Here is a 26,336-nt window from a genome sequence, read left to right as displayed (position 1 = left end):
GCCTCCAGCATCCTTTTAGAGAATTTGTCAGTACATCCAACTGACCTCACAACCATAAACCACACCAGCCCCGGATCTCCACATCAGGCATCTTCACCTGTGGGTTCTTCTGAGACCAACCACCCGGACAGATGATGAAACTGAGGAGAATTTCTCTCTTTAATGAAGCCCTTTTGTGGGAAAAACTAAATCTGATTGGCTGAGCCTGGCTCCCCAGTGGGTGGACCTGGCTCATATGCCCTCCCAGGCACAATTTATTTATTTCAATTGATTGATTTCCTTACATTAACTGAATAACATTTTTTTAATTGTTGCATGTTGTGTTTATATTTTAGTTCAGTATATAGGTCAGGCTGCTTGGTTTATGGCTCCGCGTGTTCAGCAGATAGACACTTGTTTTACATTTGTTGCCTTTTTGTTTTAAGCCTTCCCAAACCTTTAACCTTTGAAATGTTCTGTTTACAAGGGTTTGGACTTCTGTTTCTGAGATTCATACACACACACATATTTCTCTCTCTCTCACTCACACATATTTGATGCTTGATATATTACAAAAAGGATCTGTGTGAAACAGGTTCTCTGATGGTTAGTGTGTAATAATATTATACTTTTTATTATTTTTTTGGGCTCATGAAGCTGCTTGTCCGTCATAGACAGAGGCCAGGCAGAACGCTGTGGGTTGGCAGGAAATGTGTGTGTGTGTGTGTGTGTGTGTGTGTGTGTGTGTGTGTGTGTGTGTGTGTGTGTGTGTGTGTGTGTGTGTGTGTGTGTGTGTGTGCATGTGTGTGTGTGTGCATGTGTGTGTGTTGGCAGTAAGTGCGTTAGGTCACATGACCCACCATTAACACAGTTCATTATGTATAAAGGTTATAAGCAGTTATGACACCTTTATGTCAAATAATTAAAACATGCCACACACACAACGTGTGATGTAAGTCCTATTCCCTATATAGTGTACTACTTTAGGCCAGAGTCCTATTCCCTATATAGTGCACTACTTTAGGCCAGAGTCCTATTCCCTATATAGTGCACTACTTTAGGCCAGAGCTTCATAGGGCTGCTTTATAGGTTTCCAGCCAGGAGAAGTGCACTACATAAGGAATAGGGAAACATTGCAGATTGACTGACACTGTATCTTTGGCATGGGAATACAGTCCTGTATAACAGTCCTGAATACAGTCCTGTATAACATATATCTCAGTAGGCCTCTCACTGTTTCAACTCTGTTCCTAGGAGCTGTGTGAGGTTATAACTGTTCAGAGACGCTGTATAGGAGACCTCTCACTGTGTCAACTCTGTTCCTAGGAGCTGTGTGAGGTTATAACTGTTCAGAGACGCTGTATAGGAAACCACAGGTGCTGAAGTGTTCGTAGTGTTTATTTCCCGATTCTTCCAGATGTTGAATCTCCAGCTCCGGGGCTTGTTGGTGGGTGTGTTTATTCTCTCAGGTCTCCAGACTTGTATCAGACCCCCAGATCTCCTCCAACGCAGCTGTTTCAGTCTCTCAGAAGCTTCTGTTTATTTAGTCCTTTAATAACATACTTACAAACAACAACAACAACAATATCCCATTAGTCAGCGGAGTTTGACGTTCTCTCTTTATCTTTCTTAGCGCTCACACAAACGTCACTAAAGCTGTCTCGCTCTGTTTCTCTCTCTCCATCTCTCCATCTCTCTCTGTCTCCTCATAGGTCCGTGAGATGTCTCATCAATCCTCATTGGCTGGTGATTTATTCCAGAGTTCCAAATCCATGTCCTACCCGGAAAAGCAGCTATTTGCGATAGCAACCCTGGGGGTCAGGGTCGGAGTATTTCTCAGCCCATGTGGGTAGTGACCTGTGAAGCCCCTCCCCCTGACTGGCTGCCAGCCATTCCCAGCGTCCGAGAGTCAAACAGGAAGTTGGCCTGCTGGCCTCCACTGAGCATGCCCAGACTGTCCGCCAGGGTTCCATTGGGTGAGGAGCCGAGAAAAGGGTTCTGATTGGCTGCAGCGGCAGAAGCAGCCGCCATCTTGTCTGGGCTGGCAATGAGGCGGGGGGAGGGGGGGAAGGCGTAACCGTAGAGACCGTAAGGGGGGGAGTGGAGGCGGAGACTTCCGTAACCCTGGTGGGCAGGGTTTTGTAGATAGCCAATCTGAGAGGGAGGGAGGGACATAGAGCAGAATCCTTCGCTGTCATAGGCTGACGGTCCTCGCGACGTAGGAGAGGGGAAAGGCTCGGGGAGGTTACTGTAGCGATGTAGGGGTGTGTGTGTCGGCCGGCTGCAGGTGTAGTCCGGGGGAGAGAGAGGCCATACCTGGAAGGGGGAGGAGCAAGGAGAGGAGGAGAGCAGGTGAGGCGATCCAACACCTCCATGGGCCCCCGGGGCTCCTGCAGAGTGACAGACACAGAGTAACATCAAAAAAATAAACTAATCAGTTCCATTTTACATTAACCTTTTATTAATTTAACAGACACTCTAATGCAGACCAGCTTCCAGTCAACTAAGGTGACAGTCAGTCGGTACAACTAAGACCACATATCACAGTCAGTACAACTAAGACCTCATATCACAGTCAGTACAACTAAGACAACATATCACAGTCAGTACAACTAAGACCACATATCACCGTCAGTACAACTAAGACCACATATCACAGTCAGTCGGTACAACTAAGACCACATATCACCGTCAGTACAACTAAGACCACATATCACAGTCAGTACAACTAAGACCACATATTACAGTCAGTACAACTAAGACCACATATCACAGTCAGTACAACTAAGACAACATAGCACAGTTATAGTCAGTACAACTAAGATCACATATCACAGTCAGTACAACTAAGACCACATATCACAGTCAGTCGGTACAACTAAGACCACATATCACAGTCAGTACAACTAAGACCACATATCACAGTCAGTCGGTACAACTAAGACCACATATCACAGTCAGTACAACTAAGACCACATATCACAGTCATAGTCAGTACAACTAAGACCACATATCACAGTCAGTCAGTACAACTAAGACCACATATCACAGTCAGTCAGTACAACTAAGACCACATATCACAGTCATAGTCAGTACAACTAAGACCACATATCACAGTCAGTACAACTAAGACCACATATCACAGTCATAGTCAGTACAACTAAGACCACATATCACAGTCACAGTCAGTACAACTAAGACCACATATCACAGTCAGTACAACTAAGACCACATATCACAGTCAGTACAACTAAGACCACATATTACAGTCAGTCAGTACAACTAAGACAACATATCACAGTCATTACAACTAAGACCACATATCACAGTCAGTACAACTAAGACCACATATCACAGTCAGTCAGTACAACTAAGACCACATATCACAGTCAGTCAGTACAACTAAGACCACATATCACAGTCAGTTAGTACAACTAAGACCTCATATCACAGTCAGTACAACTAAGACCACATATCACAGTCAGTACAACTAAGACAACATATCACAGTCAGTAATTCAAATAACCAAAATCAACCTAGCTAATTTCCGATTTATACGAAATTGTTTGACTACAGAGGTAGCAAAACTGTACTTCAAATCTATGATACTCCCCCACTTAACATACTGCTTGACTAGTTGGGCCCAAGCTTGCTGTACAACATTAAAACCTATTCAGTCTGTCTAACAAACAGGCTCTCAAAGTGCTTGATAGGAAGCCCAATAGCCATCATCATTGTCACATCCTTAGAAAGCATGAGCTCTTGAGTTGGGAAAATCTTGTGCAATACACCGACGCATGTCTTGTATTCAAGATCCTCAATGGCCTGGCTCCCCCTCCACTCAATATTTTTGTTAAACAGAAATCCCAGACATATGGCAGCAGATCCACAAGGTCTGCCATGAGAGGTGACTGTATAGTTCCCCTAAGGAAAAGCACCTTTAGTAATTCTGCATTCTCTGTGAGAGCTTCCCATGTCTGGAATACACTGCCATCAGACACACATAACTGCACCACATATCACACTTTCACAAAATGCTTGAAGACATGGCTAAAGGTCAATCAGATTTGTGAACATGGTCCCTAGCTGTGTGTTGCCGCTCTCCATGTTGTCTGTTGTCTGTAGCTTGTGAGGTGTGGAAACACTTTGTTGCTTTTATGAATTTTGTCTTGCTGCTTTTTGTTATATGTTGCTCTGTCTGTATGCTACGTCTTGCTTGTCCTATGTTGCTCTGTCTGTATGCTATGTCTTGCTTGTCCTATGTTGCTATGTCTTGCTTGTTCTATGTTGCTATTGTCTATATTGTAATTGTTTTTAATAACCTGCCCAGGGACTGCGGTTGAAAATTAGCTGGCTGGCTAAAACCGGCACTTTTACTGAAATGTTGATTAATGTGCACTGTCCCTGTAAAAATAAAAATAAACTCAAACTCAAACTCAGTTAGTCAGTACAACTAAGACCACATATCACAGTTATAGTCAGTACAACTAAGTCCACATATCACAGTCAGTACAACTAAGACCACATATCACAGTTATAGTCAGTACAACTAAGTCCACATATCACAGTCAGTACAACTAAGACCACATATCACAGTCAGTACAACTAAGACAACATATCACAGTCAGTACAACTAAGACCACATATCACAGTCAGTACAACTAAGACCACATATCACAGTCAGTACAACTAAGACCACATATCACAGTTATAGTCAGTACAACTAAGACCACATAATACAGTTATAGTCAGTACAACTAAGTCCACATATCACAGTCAGTACAACTAAGACCACATATCACAGTCATTACAACTAAGACAACATTTCACAGTCAGTACAACTAAGACAACATATCACAGTCAGTACAACTAAGACCACATATCACAGTTATAGTCAGTACAACTAAGACCACATATCACAGTCAGTACAACTAAGACCACATATCACAGTCAGTACAACTAAGACCACATATCACAGTCAGTACAACTAAGACCACATATCACAGTCAGTACAACTAAGAAAACATTTCACAGTCAGTACAACTAAGACCACATATCACAGTCATTACAACTAAGACAACATTTCACAGTCAGTACAACTAAGACCACATATCACAGTCAGTACAACTAAGACCACATTTCACAGTCACTACAACTAAGACAACATATCACAGTCAGTACAACTAAGACCACATATCACAGTCAGTACAACTAAGACCACATATCACAGTCATAGTCAGTGCAACTAAGACCACATATCACAGTCAGTACAACTAAGACCACATATCACAGTCATAGTCAGTACAACTAAGACAACATATCACAGTCAGTACAACTAAGACCACATATCACAGTCAGTCAGTACAACTAAGACCACATATCACAGTCAGTCAGTACAACTAAGACCACATATCACAGTCAGTACAACTAAGACCACATATTACAGTCAGTACAACTAAGACCACATATCACAGTCATAGTCAGTGCAACTAAGACCACATATCACAGTCAGTACAACTAAGACCACATATCACAGTCATAGTCAGTACAACTAAGACAACATATCACAGTCAGTACAACTAAGACCACATATCACAGTCAGTCAGTACAACTAAGACCACATATCACAGTCAGTACAACTAAGACTACATATTACAGTCAGTACAACTAAGACCACATATCACAGTCAGTACAACTAAGACCACATATCACAGTCAGTACAACTAAGACCACATATCACAGTCAGTACAACTAAGACCACATATCACAGTCATTACAACTAAGACCACATATCACAGTCATAGTCAGTGCAACTAAGACCACATATCACAGTCAGTACAACTAAGACCACATATCACAGTCATAGTCAGTACAACTAAGACAACATATCACAGTCAGTACAACTAAGACCACATATCACAGTCAGTCAGTACAACTAAGACCACATATCACAGGCAGTACAACTAAGACCACATATTACAGTCAGTACAACTAAGACCACATATCACAGTCAGTACAACTAAGACCACATATCACAGTCAGTACAACTAAGACCACATATCACAGTCATTACAACTAAGACCACATATCACAGTCATTACAACTAAGACAACATTTCACAGTCAGTACAACTAAGACAACATATCAAAGTCAGTACAACTAAGACCACATATCACTGTCAGTACAACTAAGACCACATATTACAGTCAGTACAACTAAGACAACATTTCACAGTCAGTACAACTAAGACCACATATCACAGTCATTACAACTAAGACAACATTTCACAGTCAGTACAACTAAGACAACATATCACAGTCAGTACAACTAAGACCACATATCACAGTCAGTACAACTAAGACCACATATCACAGTCATAGTCAGTGCAACTAAGACCACATATCACAGTCAGTACAACTAAGACCACATATCACAGTCATAGTCAGTACAACTAAGACAACATATCACAGTCAGTACAACTAAGACCACATATCACAGTCAGTCAGTACAACTAAGACCACATATCACAGTCAGTACAACTAAGACCACATATTACAGTCAGTACAACTAAGACCACATATCACAGTCAGTACAACTAAGACCACATATCACAGTCAGTACAACTAAGACCACATATCACAGTCATTACAACTAAGACCACATATCACAGTCATTACAACTAAGACAACATTTCACAGTCAGTACAACTAAGACAACATATCACAGTCAGTACAACTAAGACCACATACAGTGCCTTGCGAAAGTATTCGGCCCCCTTGAACTTTGCAACCTTTTGCCACATTTCAGGCTTCAAACATAAAGATATAAAACTGTATTTTTTTTGTGAAGAATCAACAACAAGTGGGACACAATCATGAAGTGGAACGACATTTATTGGATATTTCAAACTTTTTTAACAAATCAAAAACTGAAAAATTGGGCGTGCAAAATTATTCAGCCCCCTTAAGTTAATACTTTGTAGCGCCACCTTTTGCTGCGATTACAGCTGTAAGTCACTTGGGGTATGTCTCTATCAGTTTTGCACATCGAGAGACTGACATTTTTTCCCATTCCTCCTTGCAAAACAGCTCAAGCTCAGTGAGGTTGGATGGAGAGCATTTGTGAACAGCAGTTTTCAGTTCTTTCCACAGATTCTCGATTGGATTCAGGTCTGGACTTTGACTTGGCCATTCTAACACCTGGATATGTATATTTTTTAACCATTCCATTGTAGATTTTGCTTTATGTTTTGGATCATTGTCTTGTTGGAAGACAAATCTCAGTCCCATTCTCAGGTCTTTTGCAGACTCCATCAGGTTTTCTTCCAGAATGGTCCTGTATTTGGCTCCATCCATCTTCCCATCAATTTTAACCCTCTTCCCTGTCCCTGCTGAAGAAAAGCAGGCCCAAACCATGATGCTGCCACCACCATGTTTGACAGTGGGGATGGTGTGTTCAGGGTGATGAGCTGTGTTGCTTTTACGCCAAATATAACGTTTTGCATTGTTGCCAAAAAGTTCAATTTTGGTTTCATATGACCAGAGCACCTTCTTCCACATGTTTGGTGTGTCTCCCAGGTGGCTTGTGGCAAACTTTAAACAACACTTTTTATGGATATCTTTAAGAAATGACTTTCTTCTTGCCACTCTTCCATAAAGGCCATATTTGTGCAATATACGACTGATTGTTGTCCTATGGACAGAGTCTCCCACCTCAGCTGTAGATCTCTGCAGTTCATCCAGAGTGATCATGGGCCTCTTGGCTGCATCTCTGATCAGTCTTCTTCTTGTATGAGCTGAAAGTTTAGAGGGACGGCCAGGTCTTGGTAGATTTGCAGTGGTCTGATACTCCTTCCATTTCAATATTATCGCTTGCACAGTGCTCCTTGGGATGTTTAAAGCTTGGGAAATCTTTTTGTATCCAAATCCGGCTTTAAACTTCTTCACAACAGTATCTCGGACCTGCCTGGTGTGTTCTTTGTTCTTCATGATGCTCTCTGCGCTTTTAACGGACCTCTGAGACTATCACAGTGCAGGTGCATTTATACGGAGACTTGATTACACACAGGTGGATTGTATTTATCATCATTATTCATTTAGGTCAACATTGGATCATTCAGAGATCCTCACTGAACTTCTGGAGAGAGTTTGCTGCACTGAAAGTAAAGGGGCTGAATAATTTTGCACGCCCAATTTTTCAGTTTTTGATTTGTTAAAAAAGTTTGAAATATCCAATAAATGTCGTTCCACTTCATGATTGTGTCCCACTTGTTGTTGATTCTTCACAAAAAAATACAGTTTTATATCTTTATGTTTGAAGCCTGAAATGTGGCAAAAGGTCGCAAAGTTCAAGGGGGCCAAATACGTTCGCAAGGCACTGTATCACAGTCATTACAACTAAGACAACATTTCACAGTCAGTACAACTAAGACCACATATCACAGTCAATACAACTAAGACCACATAACACAGTCAGTACAACTAAGACCACATATTACAGTCAGTACAACTAAGACAACATTTCACAGTCAGTACAACTAAGACCACATATTACAGTCAGTACAACTAAGACAACATTTCACAGTCAGTACAACTAAGACCACATATCATAGTCAGTACAACTTGGTCCACATATCATAGTCATAGTCAGTAAGACCAGTACAACAGAAAGGCTAGTACATCAGTAAGATGAGAAATACAGTAAGACAACAGTAAGACCAGTACAACTGTAAAACCAGTTCAACATTAAGTCCAGTACAACATCAAGATGAGTAGAACTGTAAGACAAGAGTAAAACCAGTTCAACATTAGGTTCAGTACAAAAGTAAGAACTGTACAACAGTAAGATAACAGTCAGACCAGTACAACAGCAAGACAACAGCAAGACCAGTACAACAGCAAGACAACAGCAAGACCAGTACAACAGCAAGACAACAATAAGACCAGTACAACAGCAAGACAACAATAAGACCAGTACAACAGTAAGACCAGTACAACAGCAAGACAAAAATAAGACCAGTACAACAGCAAGACCAGTACAACAGCAAGACCAGTACAACAGCAAGACAACAATAAGACCAGTACAACAGTAAGACAACAATAAGACCAGTACAACAGTCAGACCAGTACAACAGTAAGACAACAATAAGACCAGTACAACAGTCAGACCAGTACAACAGTAAGACCAGTACAACAGTAAGACCAGTACAACAGGCAGACCAGTACACCAGTAAGACAACAATAAGACAGGTACAACAGTCAGACCAGTACAACAGTAAGACCAGTACAACAGTAAGACCAGTACAACAGTTAGACCAGTACAACAGTTAGACCAGTACAACATCAAGACAAAAATAAGACCAGTACAACAGCAAGACCAGTACAACAGCAAGACAACAATAAGACCAGTACAACAGCAGGACCAGTACAACAGTAAGACAACAATAAGACCAGTACAACAGTCAGACCAGTACAACAGCAAGACAACAATAAGACCAGTACAACAGTAAGACAACAATAAGACCAGTACAACAGTCAGACCAGTACAACAGTAAGACCAGTACAACAGTAAGACCAGTACAACAGACAGACCAGTACAACAGGCAGACCAGTACACCAGTAAGACAACAATAAGACAGGTACAACAGTCAGACCAGTACAACAGTAAGACCAGTACAACAGTAAGACCAGTACAACAGCAAGACAACAATAAGACCAGTACAACAGCAAGACAACAATAAGACCAGTACAACAGTCAGGCCAGTACAACAGCAAGACCAGTACAACAGTTAGACCAGTACAACAGTTAGACCCGTACAACAGTAAGATCAGTACAACAGTTAGACCAGTACAACAGTTAGACCAGTACAACAGTTAGACCAGTACAACAGTAAGATCAGTACAACAGAAAGTTCAGTACAACAATAAGACCAGTACAACAGTAAGACCAGTACAACAGTCAGACCAGTACAACAATAAGACCAGTACAACTTTAACACCAGTACAACAGTAAGACAACAGTAAGATCAGTACAACAAACAGAACAGTGCAACAATAAGAACAGTACAACAGTAAGACCAGTACAACAGTAAGACCAGTACAACAGTCAGACCAGTACAACAATAAGACCAGTACAACAGTAACACCAGTACAACAGTAAGACAACAGTAAAACCAGTACAACAGTAGGACCAGTACAACAGAAAGACCAGTACAACAATAAGACCAGTACAACAGTAACACCAGTACAACAGTAACACCAGTACAACAGTAAGACCAGTACAACAGTAAGACAACAGTAAGACCAGTACAACAGTCAGACCAGTACAACAGAAAGACCAGTACAACAGTAAGACAACAGTAACACCAGTACAACAGTCAGACAACAGTAAGACCAGTACAACAGTAAGACAACAGTAAGACCAGTACAACAGTCAGACCCGTACAACAGTAAGACAACAGTAACACCAGTACAACAGTAGGACAACAGTCAGACCAGTACAACAGTCAGACCAGTACAACAGTCAGACCAGTACAACAGTCAGACCAGTACAACAGTCAGACCAGTACAACAGTCAGACCAGTACAACAGTAAGACCAGTACAACAGCAAGACCAGTACAACAGTAGGACAACAGTAAGACCAGTACAACAGTCAGACCAGTACAACAGTAAGACCAGTATAACAGTCAGACCAGTACAACAGCTAGACCAGTACAACAGTCAGACCAGTACAACAGCAAGACCAGTACAACAGTCAGACCAGTACAACAGCAAGACCAGTATAACAGTCAGACCAGTACAACAGCCAGACCAGTACAACAGTCAGACCAGTACAACAGCAAGACCGGTACAACAGTCAGACCAGTACAACAATAGACCAGTACAACAGTAAGACAACAGTCAGACCAGTACAACAGTAAGACCAGTACAACAGTAAGACCAGTACAACAGTAAGACCAGTACAACAGTAAGACAACAGTCAGACCAGTACAACAGTAAGACCAGTACAACAGTAAGACCAATACAACAGTAAGACAACAGTCAGACCAGTACAACAGTAAGACCAGTACAACAGTCAGACCAGTACAACAGTAAGACCAGTACAACAGTCAGACCAGTACAACAGTAAGACAACAGTCCGAGCAGTACACCAGTAAGACCAGTACAACAGTAAGACAACAGTCAGACCAGTAAAACAGTTAGACAAATACAACAGTAAGACCAGTAACAAAAGGAAGTTATTAATATTTTTTTTTAAGTTAGTTTGGATGATTCTTGTTTCAATAGAGGTTTTAAGAAACTATGTCTTACCTTGCTTAATTCCAGAGATGTCTTCAAATGTCAGGGATCTTAGAGACGGACGCCAGAAAGCGTAGGATTCTACTAGAGCCTCAAGACCCATCCTGGAACACACAGTTAAATACTGTATATTATACAATAAGATATAATGTTTATTAAACACACAGTTACAGACTGTATATTATACACACAGTTATATACAGTCAATTATACACATAGTTACATAATGTATACTATACACACAGTAATATATACTGTATATTATACACACAGTTACATACTGTATATTATGCACACAGTAATATACAGTAAATTATACACACAGTTACATAATTTATTCTATACACACAGTAATATATACTGTATATTATGCACACAGTTATATACTGTATATTATACAATAAGTTATACTGTATATTAAACATACTGTAAATTATACACACAGTTACATACTGTATATTACACACACAGTTATATACTGTATATTATACACACAGTTACATACTGTATATAATGCACACAGTAATGCTCTATATTATGCAATAATTTATACTGTATATTATTCACAGAGTTACATACTGTATATTTTACATACAGTTATATACTGTATATTATACAATAAGTCATACTGTATATTATACACACAGTTACATACTGTATATTATACACACAGTTACATACTGTATATTATACATACAGTTATGCTGTATATTATACACACAGTAATATACTGTATATTATACACACAGTTATATACTGTATATTAAACACAGTTACGCTGTATATTATACACACAGTTATACTGTATATTATGCACACAGTTATGCTGTATATTATACATACAGTTACGCTGTATATTATACACACAGATACATACTTTATATTACACACACAGTTATATACTGTATGTTGTACACACAGTTATACGGCATATTATACACACAGTTACAGACTGTATATTATACATACAGTTATATACTGCATATTATACACACAGTAATATATACTGTATATTATACACACAATTATACTGTATATTATACAAGAAGTTATACACACAGTTAAAAAGTGTATATTATACACACAGTTACATACTGTATATTATACACACAGTTACATACTGTATATAATATGTTACACCTGTCAGGTGGATGGATTATCTGTCAGGTGGATGGATTATCTGTCAAGTGGGTGGTTTATCTGTTAGGTGGATGGATTATCTGTTAGGTGGATGGATTATCTGTTAGGTGGATGGATTATCCGTCAGTTGGGTGGATTGTCCGTCGGGTGGGTGGATTATCTGTTAGGTGGGTGGATTATCTGTCAGGTGGATGTATTATCTGTCAAGTGGTTGGATTATCTGTCAGGTGGATGGATTATCTGTTAGGTGGGTGGATTATCTGTTAGGTGGATGGATTATCTGTCAGGTGGATGGATTATCTGTCAGGTGGGTGGATTATCTGTCAAGTGGGTGGATTATCTGTCAGGTGGATGGATTATCTGTCAGGTGGGTGGATGATCTGTTAGGAGGGTGGATTATCTGTCAAGTGGATGGATTATCTGTCAAGTGGATGGATTATCTGTCAAGTGGATGGATTATGTGTCAGGTGGGTGGATTATCTGTCAGGTGGATGGATTTGTACACAGGGGCATTGTCATGATGAAACAGGAAAGGGTCTTCCCAGAACTGTTGCCACAGATTAGGAAGCATAGAATCGTTTAGAATGTCATTGTATGCTGTAGCATTAAGATTTCCCTTCACTGGAACTAAGGGGCCTAGCCAGAACCATGAAAAGAAGCCCCAGACCATTATTTTTCCTCCACCAAACTTCAGGCAGGTAGGGTTGTCTTGGCCAGATTCGTCCGTTGGACTCCCAGATGGTGAAGCGTGATTCCTCACTCTAGAGAACGCTCCAGAGTCCAATGGCGGTGATCTTTACACCTCTCCAGCCGATGCTTGGCATTGTGCATGGTGATCTTAGGCTTGGAACTCAATTTCATGAAGCTCCCAACAAACAGTTATTGTGCTGACGTTGCTTCGGAACTGACGAGGCAGTTTGGAACTCAGTAGTGAGTGTTGCAACCGAGGACAGATGATTTTTACGTGCTACGTGCTTCAGCACACGGTGGTCCCGTTCTGTGAGCATGTGTGGTCTACCACTTCACGGCTGAGCCGTTGTTGCTCCTAGACGTTTCCACTTCACAAAAACACTGCGTACAGTTGACTGGGGCAGCTGTAGCAGGGCAGAAATTTGACGAACTGACTTGTTGAAAAGGTGTGTGGATGAACGAACGGGTGTGGATGAAATAGACGAATCCACTCATTTGAAGGGTTATCCACATACTTTTGGCTATGTATCTCTAATATTATAAACTGGGCGTTTCAGGCCCCGAATACTGATTGGCTGACAAAACATGTATTTTTACAACTCTAATTACGTAAGTAACCAGTTTATAATAGCAATAAGGTACATTAGGGGTTTGTGATATATGCCCAATATACCACAGCTAAGAGCTTTATCCAGGCACTCCGCATTGCGTTGTGCATAAGAACATATATACAGTATCTTCACAAACTAAGCAGTTTTCATATTATTTTGGCACACATTTCAAATGAAATATATATAAAAATGTTAAAAACACTCAACCATATTTGGATATGTTAGATGTGTGTTTTTATGTAAACATATTTGTTGTTTTAATGCTGCTAATGTTGTTTGTATTAATATTCCTGTAGCTTTATGAGAATGTGATGTTATATGATGGTGTTGTAAATATAATGGTTTAAATATGATTTTGTTGGCAGGGGGGCAATTATTATTATGGATTTAAAAAACGTCTCTCTCTCTGAACGTCTCTGAATGTCTAAAACCTGATAGAAAATACAATGAAAGCCTACTGTTAAAGGAAACCAGGTTTTGGTAAAGTTCTTGGTGCCGTTGAAATTAAGAAGGGCCCCTGGACCAGTGGAAGCGAAATGGCCGCATTACATGAAACATCTACCACCATATTCTACAGTGGGTATGGGGTTATTTTCTGCTCGTGCATTCACTTTGCGATGCCAAACCCACTGGTGTGCGTGGCAAAATAACTCTATTTTCATGTCATCCAACAAATGTAAACGCCTGTAGTTGGCTAAACGGCATTGGAGCTTGGATTGGAACCGGTGCTTTGGTCAGATGACACGAAAATAGAGCTCTTTGGCCACGCACACCAGTGGTGGGTTTGGCATCGAAATGAGAAGGCATGAGCAGAAAATAACCCCATACCTACTGTAAAATGTGGACCTGTGATGTAATGCGGCTATTCCACTGGTCCCGGGGCCCTTGTTAAGGTCAATGGCTTCAAGAACTTTACCCGGTAACAGGAGATTTTAACCAAAAACCTGGTTTCCTCTGCCAGGAGGCTGAAACTTGGACGCAAGTGGAGCTTCCTGCAAGACAGTAACCCCAAGCAGACATCAAAATCCATAAGGAAATTGTTAATTGGCCACAAAAATCAACATTTTGCAGAGGCCATCTCAGTCTCCGGACTTGAAACCCATTAAAAGGTCAGTCCATAAGCACAGACAAAGGATATCAAGGATCTGGAAGGAGTCTGTATAGAGGAATGGTCTAAGATCCCTCCCAATGTGTTCTCCAACTCATAAAACATTTTATAAAAAGGCTCAGCATCGTTATCCTCAAGGTGAGGTATTGAAAGGTATTGAAAGAAACCAGTGGTGTTAATAATTTTAACCCCTACCTTTTTTTAGGATTTTTTTTATTTTACTTTGTCTCTTTCTCTGAGCATTTGTATTAGCATAAAATTATATAATTTCAAAAAAAATTGGGCCATTCAACATAGCTCAGTATTTGTGTTATTTATTTTATACACTTATTTTGCTCATCATTATCAAGGGCGTCAATAATTATGGACCTCGCTGTATATATACAGTACCAGTCAAAAGTTTGGGTCATACTCATTCAAGGGTTTTTCTTTATTTTTAATATTTTCTACATTGTAGAATAATAGTGAAGACATCAAAACTGTAAAATAACACATATGGAATCATGTAGTAACCAAAAAAGTGTTAAACAAACCTAAACATATTTTAGATTCTTCAAAGTAGCCACCCTTTTCCTTGATGACAGCTTTGCACACTATTGGCATTCTCTCAACCAGCTTCACCTAGAATGCTTTTCCAACCCTCTTGAAGGAGTTCCCACATATGCTGAGCACTTGTTGGCTGCTTTTTCTTCACTCTGCGGTCCAACTCATCCCAAACCATCTCAATTGGGTTGAGGTGGGGTGATTGTGGAGGCCAGGTCATCTGATGCAGCACTCCATCACTCTCCTTCTTGGTCAAATAGTCCTTACACAGCCTGGAGGTGTGTTGGGTCATTGTCCTGTTGAAAAACAAATCATAGTCCCACTAAGCGCAAACCAGGTGGGATGATGTATCGCTGCAGAATGCTGTGGTTGCCATGCTGTTTAAGTGTGCCTTGAAATCTAAATAAATCAGTGTCACCAGCAAAGCACCCCACACCACTACCTCCATGCTTCACAGTGGGAACCACACATGCGGAGATCATCCGCATGTGTGGTCAAAAGGACACAGTGGTTGGAACCAAATATCTCAAATTTGGATTCACCAAATGAAATATTTCCTCTGGTCTAATGTCCATTGCTCGTATTTCTTGCCCCAAGCAAGTCTCCTCTTCTTATTGGTGTCCTTTAGTAGTGGTTTCTTTGCAGCAATTCGATCATGAAGACCTGATTCACACAGTCGCCTCTGAACAGTTGATGTTGAGATGTGTCTGTTACTTGAACTCTGTGAAGCATTTACATATTAGCAGTAACTCAAATGAACTTATCCTCTGCATCAGAGGTAACTCTGGGTCTCATGAGAGTCAGTTTCATCATAGCTCTTGATGTTTCTTGCGACTGCATTTGAAGAAACTTTCAAAGTTCTTGAAATGTTCTATATTGACTGACCTTCATGTCTTCAAGTAATGATGGACTGTCGTTTCTCTTTGCTTATTTGAGCTGTTCTTGACATAATATGGACTTGTCTTTTACCATATAGTGCTATCTTCTGTATACCACCCCTACCTGTCACAACACAACTGATTGGCTCAAACATATTAAGAAGGAAATAAATTCCACAAATGAACCTTCAACAAGGCACACTTGTTAATAGAAATACATTCCAGGTGACTACCTGATGAAGCTGGCTGAGAGAATGAAAAGAGTGTGCAAAGCTGTCCTCAAGGCAAAGGGTGGCTACTTTGAAGAATCTCAAATATAAAATATATTCTGATTTGTTTACAATGTAGAAAACAGTAAAAAGAAAGAAAGAAAGAAAGAAAGAAAATCCCTGGAATGAGTAGGTGTGTCCAAACTTTTGACTGGTACTGTATATACACACAACCCATGCTCTGTCTCTATCCAGTAATGTGTAGAGGAACTCACCGGTTTCTGCCTGAGTCTCTGAAGCCTTTAGCAAATGGGTTCCTGTCAATCTTCAACCTGGTGATCTGAAGACAACAACAAAAACCACAACATCAGACCATCAACAACAACACAAGCAACACAACCATATTAGCATATTGTCAGATTCCCTCAAACATCAGTTACAAAAAGGATTGGTCTGGGAATGATCTGTACATCCTTCTCCTGTTTGTAAACATTATAGTAGAGAAGGATTGGTCAGAAGAGACCTGTAGAGACCAGTAGAAACCAAAGGAGACCAGTAAAGACCACAAAGTCCAGTAGAGACCAGTAGACCAAAAGAGACCAGTAAAGACCAGAAGAGACCAGCAGAGACCAGAAGAGACCAGTAGAAACCAAAATAGACCAGTAAGGGTTTTGCAGTTTAAAATAAATCTCAAAGTGCCATGGTAAAGGGTGTCAATTGATCTCAGTAGAGTACAAAAGTGAACAGCAGAGACCATTAGAGATCAGTAGAGACCATTAGAGACGGGTTGAGACCAGTAGAGATCAGGAGAGACCAGTAGAGACCAAAATGTCCACTGTGTGAGCTCCATCAGCCCCGTTCCACACTGCCCCTTAGAACCTTACAACTCTCTTGCCCTCTCCCTCTCTCTCTCTGAATTCAATTCAAAGGGGCTTTATTGGCATGGGAAACATATGTTTACATTGTGTGCTGTGTGTGTGTGCTGTGTTTTACATTTCTCTCTCTCTCTTTCCTCTCTCACCCTCTCTCTCTTTCTTTCTTTCTTTTTCTCCCTCTTTCCCTCTCTCTCTATTCTCTCTCTCTCTCTCTCTCTGTCGCTCTCCTTCTGTCTCTCTCTCTGTCCCTCTCTCTGTCCCTCTCTCTGTCCCTCTCTCTGTCCCTCTCTCTGTCTCTCTCTCTGTCCCTCTCTCTGTCCCTCTCTCTGTCCCTCTCTCTGTCCCTCTCTCTGTCTCTCTCTCTGTCCCTCTCTCTGTCCCTCTCTCTGTCCCTCTCTCTGTCCCTCTCTCTGTCCCTCTCTCTCTTTCTTTCTTTCTTTTTCTCCCTCTTTCCCTCTCTCTCTATTCTCTCTCTCTCTCTCTCTCTCTCTCTCTCTCTCTCTCTCTCTCTCTCTCTCTCTCTCTCTCTCTCTCTCTCTCTCTCTCTGTCGCTCTCCTTCTGTCCCTCTCTCTGACCCTCTCTCTGTCCCTCTCTCTGTCTCTCTCTCTGTCCCTCTCTCTGTCCCTCTCTCTGTCCCTCTCTCTGTCCCTCTCTCTGACCCTCTCTCTGTCCCTCTCTCTGTCCCTCTCTCTGTCTCTCTCTCTGTCCCTCTCTCTGTCTCTCTCTCTGTCCCTCTCTCTGTCCCTCTCTCTGTCCCTCTCTCTGTCCCTCTCTCTGTCTCTCTCTCTGTCGCTCTCCTTCTGTCTCTCTCTCTGTCCCTCTCTGTCCCTCTCTCTGTCTCTCTCTCTCTCTCCCTCTCTCTCTCTCTCTCTCTCTCTCTCTCTCTGTCCCTCTCTCTGTCCCTCTCTCTGTCCCTCTCTCTGTCCCTCTCTCTGTCCCTCTCTCTCTGTCCCTCTCTCTGTCCCTCTCTCTGTCCCTCTCTCTGTCCCTCTCTCTGTCCCTCTCTCTGTCTCTCTCTCTGTCCCTCTCTCTGTCTCTCTCTCTGTCCCTCTCTCTGTCCCTCTCTCTGTCCCTCTCTCTGTCCCTCTCTCTGACCCTCTCTCTGTCCCTCTCTCTCTCTCTCTCTCTCTCTCTGTCTCTCTCTCTGACCCTCTCTCTGTCCCTCTCTCTGTCCCTCTCTCTGACCCTCTCTCTGTCCCTCTCTCTCTCTCTCTCTCTCTCTCTCTGTCTCTCTCTCTGACCCTCTCTCTGTCCCTCTCTCTGTCCCTCTCTCTGACCACCAAGGGGTATTTTTAACAGTATGTTTCTCTTGTACTTTCTACAGTCAAAGCCTGATCCCATGCCACTCCCTTTGCTGTGTTCTCTGAGCTGTATGCGGACCGAAGGTTAGGTTAGGGTTGTTTGTTCGTTCTAGTATGGTCGTCTGAATGTTGTGTGAATGTTACCTGCTGGTTCTGGTGGGTGATGACAGTGTAGAGGGTAGTGGTTGTCTGAATATTATCTAAATGTTGTTTGAATGTTAGGTGAATATAATTTAAACATTATATGGAGTTTACCTGTTGGTTCTGGTAGACAGTGAGGTGACGGTGGTATAGAAGTTAGTGTATGGTTGTCTTAAAGACCCAGTGCAGTCGAAAACATGATGTTTCCCAGTGCAGTCAAAAACATGATGTTTCCCAGTGCTGTCGAAAACATGATGTTTCCCAGTGCTGTCGAAAACATGATGTTTCCCAGTGCAGTCAAAAACATGATGTTTCCCAGTGCAGTCGAAAACATTATGTTTCCCAGTGCAGTCGAAAACATGATGTTTCCCAGTGCAGTCGAAAACATGATGTTTCCCAGTGCAGTCGAAAACATGATGTTTCCCAGTGCAGTCGAAAACATGATGTTTCCCAGTGCAGTCGAAAACATGATGTTTCCCAGTGCAGTCGAAAACATGATGTTTCCCAGTGCAGTCGAAAACATGATGTTTCCCAGTGCAGTCAAAAACATGATGTTTCCCAGTGCAGTCAAAAACATGATGTTTCCCAGTGCAGTCAAAAACATGATGTTTCCCAGTGCAGTCAAAAACATGATGTTTCCCAGTGCAGTCTGCCATCTGCCTGGTACAGTTGAAACTGGGTTTCATCCGTGAAGGGCTCACTTCTCCAGCGTGCCAGTGGTCATCGAAAGTGAGCATTTGCCCACTGAAGTCAGTTACAACGCCAAATTGCAATCAGGTCAAGACTCTGGTGAGGATGACAAGCATGCAGATGAGCTTCCCTGAGAGAATTTCTGACAGTTTGTGCAGAAATTCTTCAGTTGTGCAAACCCACAGTTTCATCAGCTGTCTGGGTGGCTCGTCTCAGACCATCCTGGAGGTGAAGACACTGCACCTGGAGGCCCTAGGGTGGCAAGGTTACACGTGTTCCGAGGTTGTGAGGCCGGCTAGACGTACTACAAAAAATTTTCAAACACAGTTGGAGGTGGCTTATGGTAGAGAAATTAACATTCAATTATCTGGCAACAGCTCTGGTGGATAATCCTGCAGTCAGCATGCCAATTGCATGCTCCATCAAAACTTGAGACATAGGTGGCCTTTTATTGCTCGCAGCACAAGGCACACCTGTGTAATGATCATGCTGTTTAAATGAGCTTCTTGATGTGCCATACCTGTCAGGTAGATAGATTATCTTGGCAAAGGAGAAATTCTCTCTAACAGGGATGTAACATTTCTGCACAACATTTTAGAGAAATAATATTTTTGTGTGCATGGAAAATGTATTTGTTCTTTTTCTCAGCTCATGAATCATGTGACCAACACTTGTTGAGTTTATATTTATGTCTGTATTTATATTTGCACACTATGATGTTGGAATAATACTGCGAAGTTGTGAAAATGATGATAATGCCTTTTAGTGTAAGAGCTGTTTGAAAAGAATGCCTGAAATCTCCTCCTGTTTTAGGTGGGATGGAGTTTTTGCCAACCATGGTGACATCACCATGCAGTAAATTAGATATTAGACCAATAAGAAAGAGAGTTACAAACCTCTCTGACAATAACAGCAAATGTTACGTTTCCCCTCCCCACTTAAACCCCTCCCAGACAGTCCTAGCAAAATTCATGCTTCAGAAAATTGCTCTTTTCTAGGACTCTATTTTGTTTATTTTTACCATTTGAATTGAAAACAATCACAGTATGGTACCATGTTACCCAGAAAGGATTTGATATTGAGATAAAAATGGCTGCATTGGACCTTTAAGGCTTGGATATGGTTGTTTAGACTTTAGAGGTTGTGTGAATGTTGTGTAAAGGTTACCTGTTGGTTCTGGTATGGCTGTGTGAATGTTGTGTAAAGGTTACCTGTTGGTTCTGGTATGGCCGTGTGAATGTTGTGTAAAGGTTACCTGTTGTTTATGGCATGGCTGTGTGAATGTTGTGTAAAGGTTACCAGTTGGTTCTGGTATGGCTGTGTGAATGTTGTGTAAAGGTTACCTGTTGGTTCTGGTATGGCTGTGTGAATGTTGTGTAAAGGTTACCTGTTGTTTATGGTATGGCTATGTGAATGTTGTGTAAAGGTTACCTGTTGGTTCTGGTATGGCTGTGTGAATGTTGTGTAAAGGTTACCTGTTGGTTCTGGTATGGCTGTGTGAATGTTGTGTAAAGGTTACCTGTTGGTTCTGGTATGCGGTGACAGTGGTGAAGGTGGTCTCTGGGAAGCTGAGTGTTCTGGTTCCGTCTCCCTGGGGAACGGCTCTAACATGAGACAGCTCCTCGCCACGCTCCTTATGAATCACATGCACTCGCGGTTGGTACTTATGCATGGAGTGGAGGATGATCTGAACACACACACAGCACACACACAGCACCCACACAGCACACACACACAGCACACAGCACACACACAACACACACCCAGCACACACACAACACACACACAGCACACACACAACACACACCCAGCACACACACAGCACACACACAACACACAGCACACACACAACACACACCCAGCACACACACAACACACACACAGCACACACACAACACACACCGAGCACACACACAGCACACACACAACACACACACGGCACACACAAACCCACACACATAGCACACACACAGCACACACACGGCACACACACAGCACACACACAGCACACACACAGCACGGTTAGGGCATCATTATACCGCAGAAGAACTACACAATTACACATGAATGGAATTACCTGCTATTCCCTCACATCATAAAACACAGACGCATACTTGCACATACACACTCACGTAGGCATGCACGTACACACACAGAAACACACACACACACAGACACAGACACAGAAACACACAAACAGTTCCTCTTGAACGGCCAATCACAGTTTAGTCCAGCCTGAGGGTTTCCGTCTGTTTACAGCTCACTGTTGACAATGATTTTTAAAATACTGCAATGAACTAAACTAAACTTCTGGGGAAAATGTGATCTATTTCCTCTGATAACAATCAAGACATGACCTCAATAAACACGATCCTTCCATTCAGAATATTTACAATTTCTGTCCTTTTATCAAACACAACATCTTCTGTATATCTACAAGTAAACATGTTATAGAATATTAAACTTCAACGACAATTTCAGATTCCTTCTTTTGAAATCCCCTTTCCTCAAGTTTTTCCAGTTTAAAGTCACTTCATACAAATAGCATTCTGATCAAGATTTACCAGTAGCTCATAAATCAATCAATCAGTCAACATATCCATCAATCAGTCAATATATCCATCATTCCATCCACCAAATGAAGTAGATTTAGTCCAAGTAATAATACAGTCATCATAATGTTGCGTGTTGCATATATAAAAATCTATAATAAATAGGTAACTTACATGTCCCTGGTCATCCAGTTCGTTATTGGTCAGTTTGAGTTTGTCGAAGCTGATCACCTGACGCATCCACGTTTCACCGGAAGCCGGAGAGTCCGGGTGGATGTATACACGCGGCGGCACTGGGGAGTCCGCATTTCCTGCGACCATCCACTTGGAGCTGTGGTACACGTACCTGCACACACACAGAGAAATCAACACTGTGTTTTGAGTTCATTTTATTGGAGCATTTGTTATTTGACCGTCAGGACTGGGAGGTTTGCTGTCCAAAAGGCGTTTATTCCCAAACCGCACAAGGACACATCGCTGACTGACAGACCGTTCCCAACCGCCATTTGTTCCGCTTTGTTCCCAGTTCACCAGACACAAACAATTACAACTTTAATAAACCTCTCAGGGTTTTTATGCTATAATATCAAAGAAACCAAGACGCCTTTCTAGCCTAGCATAGTTAATCTATATGTAAACGTTTGCAGAAATACCTGCAATAGTATAGGTTATCAGAAAGGGATTTTGCATAGGCTAATTCCTGACCTGTAGCAGCAGTATAATGTGTTGTCTACGGGGTTGTTATGTCTATATTTGTTGTATAGTTTAGGCCTATATAATAGTTATCTCTGTGTTATATTCCTAACCTGTATCGTTTGTTGTCCACGGGGATAATGTCCATGGTAATGTAGTACAGCTGGTGGGGGTCCAGACCCGAGATCTTCACGCGCATAGCGGGGAACATCCGTCTGCACCGGGAGGAGAGAGAGAGACAAGAAATAGAGTCACATTAAAATACATAAAATATGTAGCTTACTAAATATTTCGATTAGTTGCCCAACACTGCCTGTGTAAAGAGACGCAACATAGTCAGTTTGGTCGTTTTTACAATTGTTCTGATTTTTTTCTTTTCGTGCCATGAAATATTAATTTCTCACACATTGATATAAATATCAGCACTTTAGCCTAATATATGATTATGCTTGGTAGACCTATAGGCTACGACTGAATTGGCGAAAATATTATTTCAACATTACAATAGTACCTTATAACATTATAATAAAACATGACTGTTATTATTATTATTATATTTAGTCAAAGGTGGTTTTGTGTAATTTTGCGTAAACTTTTCATAAACAATTCTGTTCACAGTATTTCCCTTATAATTAAACCATTTTGTTTTGTTTCTGATCCCGGTTAAATCAAACAAATTGTGATTAGACGGTAAATCTTCTCTACATTTGTGTTAAGACACTTAATAATCTTTGCGTCATAATTGCAACATTGAAGGACCGGTTCATTTGAAACATGTTTAAATAAAAAAGACTAACCCTTTTCCGTCACAGCAGAAAGCTCATGTAAAATATCTGCAAATTGTTTAAAGTTCAAGACAAAGGCTTGTCGTCCTCTTCTTCATTGACTGTTTCTTTAGCCTCTGTGTTACCGTGTCGTTTCTCTCACCTGCCAGCCTTCGTGATTATCATCTCTGTACCGATCTCGTGAAACCGTTTCCACAGGTCGGAGCCCTGCAAATCCACGCGCATCTCCTCTCCGGGAACCGTTACTGTTACCGTTGGCGCGCGCTGGGCTTGGGCCTCTGGGTGGGGGCTTTCCAACAGCACGTCACAGCTCTCCACTACGGAAAGACAGTCCGGGTCAGTCACGAGCAACACAGTCTTGTTTTCATGTAGTAGTTTGGTAAAGGCTAGTATCTAGTACGGGCTAGTAGTGACTGCAGTGAGTCTAAAGTATAGTCGTGTGTGTGTGTGTGTGTGTGTGTGTGTGTGTGTGTGTGTGTGTGTGTGTGTGTGTGTGTGTGTGTGTGTGTGTGTGTGTGTGTGTGTGTGTGTGTGTGTGTGTGTGTGTGTGTGTGTGTGCGTGCGTGCGTGCGTGTGTGTGTGCGTGTGTGTCATTGCCCCATCAGTTATAATAATCATGGCACTCTGTTCGTCGCCAAACGGGCCGTGTCTGTTCCGCTCCACTAGAGTCACAAGGCCTGACCAGCCCTGACTAGACTGGACCAGCCCTGACTAGCCTGGACCAGACCTGACTAGACTGGACCAGACCTGACTAGACTGAACCAGACCTGACTGGAGCATTTGTGTTGCTGTCAAAATGGGTGTTCAGGCCGCAGACAATATAACAATATATGTTCTGTATTGGTCAGCCCACAACCAGACAGGCGTAAATGTAAGAAACTATAGCGCTACGGTTAAATATTATTTTAGGACCATATTATCTCTCCTGTTATGTTATCATCTATTATCACGGTGAGGCCAAAGACAAATTACCATCCTTTGATTGACAATGAAATTATATTATATTTTATTTGAGTCAATTCTATGAATAGGCTATTATAACGTTTGTGTCATGGAAAGGTCTCCCTGCCTGTTAAAAGAGATCTGACAATGGGACTCCCTGGATAAATAACGGTCAAATAGAAATACATATTATATTCATGTAGAATACAGTAATATATAATAATAAGAAGTAATATATAAGGACTATAGAATCACAGTCAGCACAGTGCAACACCCAGGCTTAACCACACTGAAGAAAAAACACTATTTTCTGACAGATACAGTTAGGTTGATATGGAATAGTTTGGATTATATTTGTTATTAATTTACAATAGAACAGTTTGTTGTGTTTCTGTGTTTTTAACGCGAGTCTAAACCCCGTTCGTATAACGGCCCTCATCCGAGGCCATCTTCCTGCCGGTAATAGCTAATTGGCGTGTTTATGATTGTAACAAGACTCGTAAAGCGGCTGATTAGTCATGCGCACAGCCGTTCTATTTCCTCGCCCAATAACCGGATATTATATAATATCTCTACAATAGAGCGGCAAACATATCAGCCCCTCATTAATGTTTAAATCAGATACATTTGAATGCATGTTTAAAATGCTCTGTGTTTCTGAACCCAGATAAATATATTAGGACCTTACTCTGTGCATTTGGCTCTGTAAATAATCTGTAATTATGTTCAAGTTTAGACTATATTTATAACAGTATTTGTATTTAGTGTTGTTATTATTATTAGGATATTTGTATAGCCTACTTGGTTATTGCAGGTAATCGATTTGATTTTTTATTCATTCTAGTGGTAATTTAGTTAATGTCAATCATTCGGTTCATACAATCATTGTCTTATTGTTGAGGCTATGCAGTAATAAACAACCACCACCCACAACAACAACAACAACGAGCAATAAAAACAGGTCAACAAGAAAACTAGATTAGATTTATCCGGCAAGTAACAGTATAGGCCTACATCAGTTTCGCCTGCGTATGAGTCGCTGTTAGAATAGTTGTAGCCTCATATGTAATTATTAAATGTTCCGTTTAGTGTGCATTTTTCTAGGGAGTGGTGGTGAATGTATTTTTAAGTCGTCTTTGGTGTCACCACTCCATGGTAACAGTCTTTACTTACGGGAGCCGTCACTAACGCACTCTATCTCACTGCCCCGGTCGCTGGCGCGGTTGCACGCCCTCTCCTCTCTCTCCCCTCCGTTACTGGGCAGCTCCAACACCTCCGTGACCTCCTCGAGAAAGCACACCCTAGTGTCGTCCTCCCCGAGCTTCCGTCTCTTCTCGGACCCGATCAGAGCTTCCACCGAGAACGCGTGCGCCTTGACGCTCAGAGTGCACGGGGAGCGTCGCTTCTCTGCCATTCCACCAACCGCCCGACCAGGGAGAGGCGCAGGAAAGGAAATAAGGAAAAAGTCACTCTAAACAGAAGTGAAATGAAGTGAAAAGTTCACCCCAAGGGCCTCCACCGTAATAGCGGACGCTCCTCTCTCTCCTTGAGCTACGGCCCGTTCAGGACTGACTTTGGGGCACCGCACATACCGTCCTAGTGACCAAATACACACACTCTCTCCCCCCCCTCTCTCTCTCTCCAACTGGACGCAGCTATGAGACGTTAGCTGCAAGTGAAATAGACCTTCTGATGTGTGTGAGCTGAGCGCATGCGGACCGCAGTGGCCCCAGTTTTAGAAAGTGTAAATAATCTGAGGGCTGCTGTAGGGCTGGGCTGTCAGCTGTCAATTATTCTGCCTCCCGTCCAATTGAGCCCTGATCTCACCGAAGTCCCACCTCCTCGAGCTGTCCGGTGTTAAATGGTGAAGGGGGCTCGTGAATGAATCATGGCCCCGGTG

The 26,336-nt window shown here is 41.7% G+C and overlaps 1 protein-coding gene across 1 annotated transcript; it reads right to left on the bottom strand.

Moving 5' to 3' along the window:
• Positions 1–257: 257 nt before the first annotated feature.
• On the bottom strand, positions 258–26,336 carry tbx18 (T-box transcription factor 18). Its single transcript, XM_031836718.1, has 8 exons — positions 25,610–26,336; positions 23,637–23,811; positions 22,823–22,924; positions 22,191–22,362; positions 20,984–21,151; positions 16,732–16,796; positions 11,290–11,381; positions 258–2,369 (listed from the first exon to the last, which is right to left on the bottom strand). Exons 1-8 carry the CDS (start codon positions 25,848–25,850, stop codon positions 1,816–1,818), a joined length of 1,569 nt encoding a protein of 522 aa, XP_031692578.1. The 5' UTR covers positions 25,851–26,336; the 3' UTR covers positions 258–1,815.

This window comes from Oncorhynchus kisutch, linkage group LG12 (genome assembly GCF_002021735.2).
Source record: "Oncorhynchus kisutch isolate 150728-3 linkage group LG12, Okis_V2, whole genome shotgun sequence".
Taxonomy (NCBI): Eukaryota; Metazoa; Chordata; class Actinopteri; order Salmoniformes; family Salmonidae; genus Oncorhynchus; species Oncorhynchus kisutch.
This window is presented reverse-complemented; position numbering and strand designations above follow the sequence as displayed.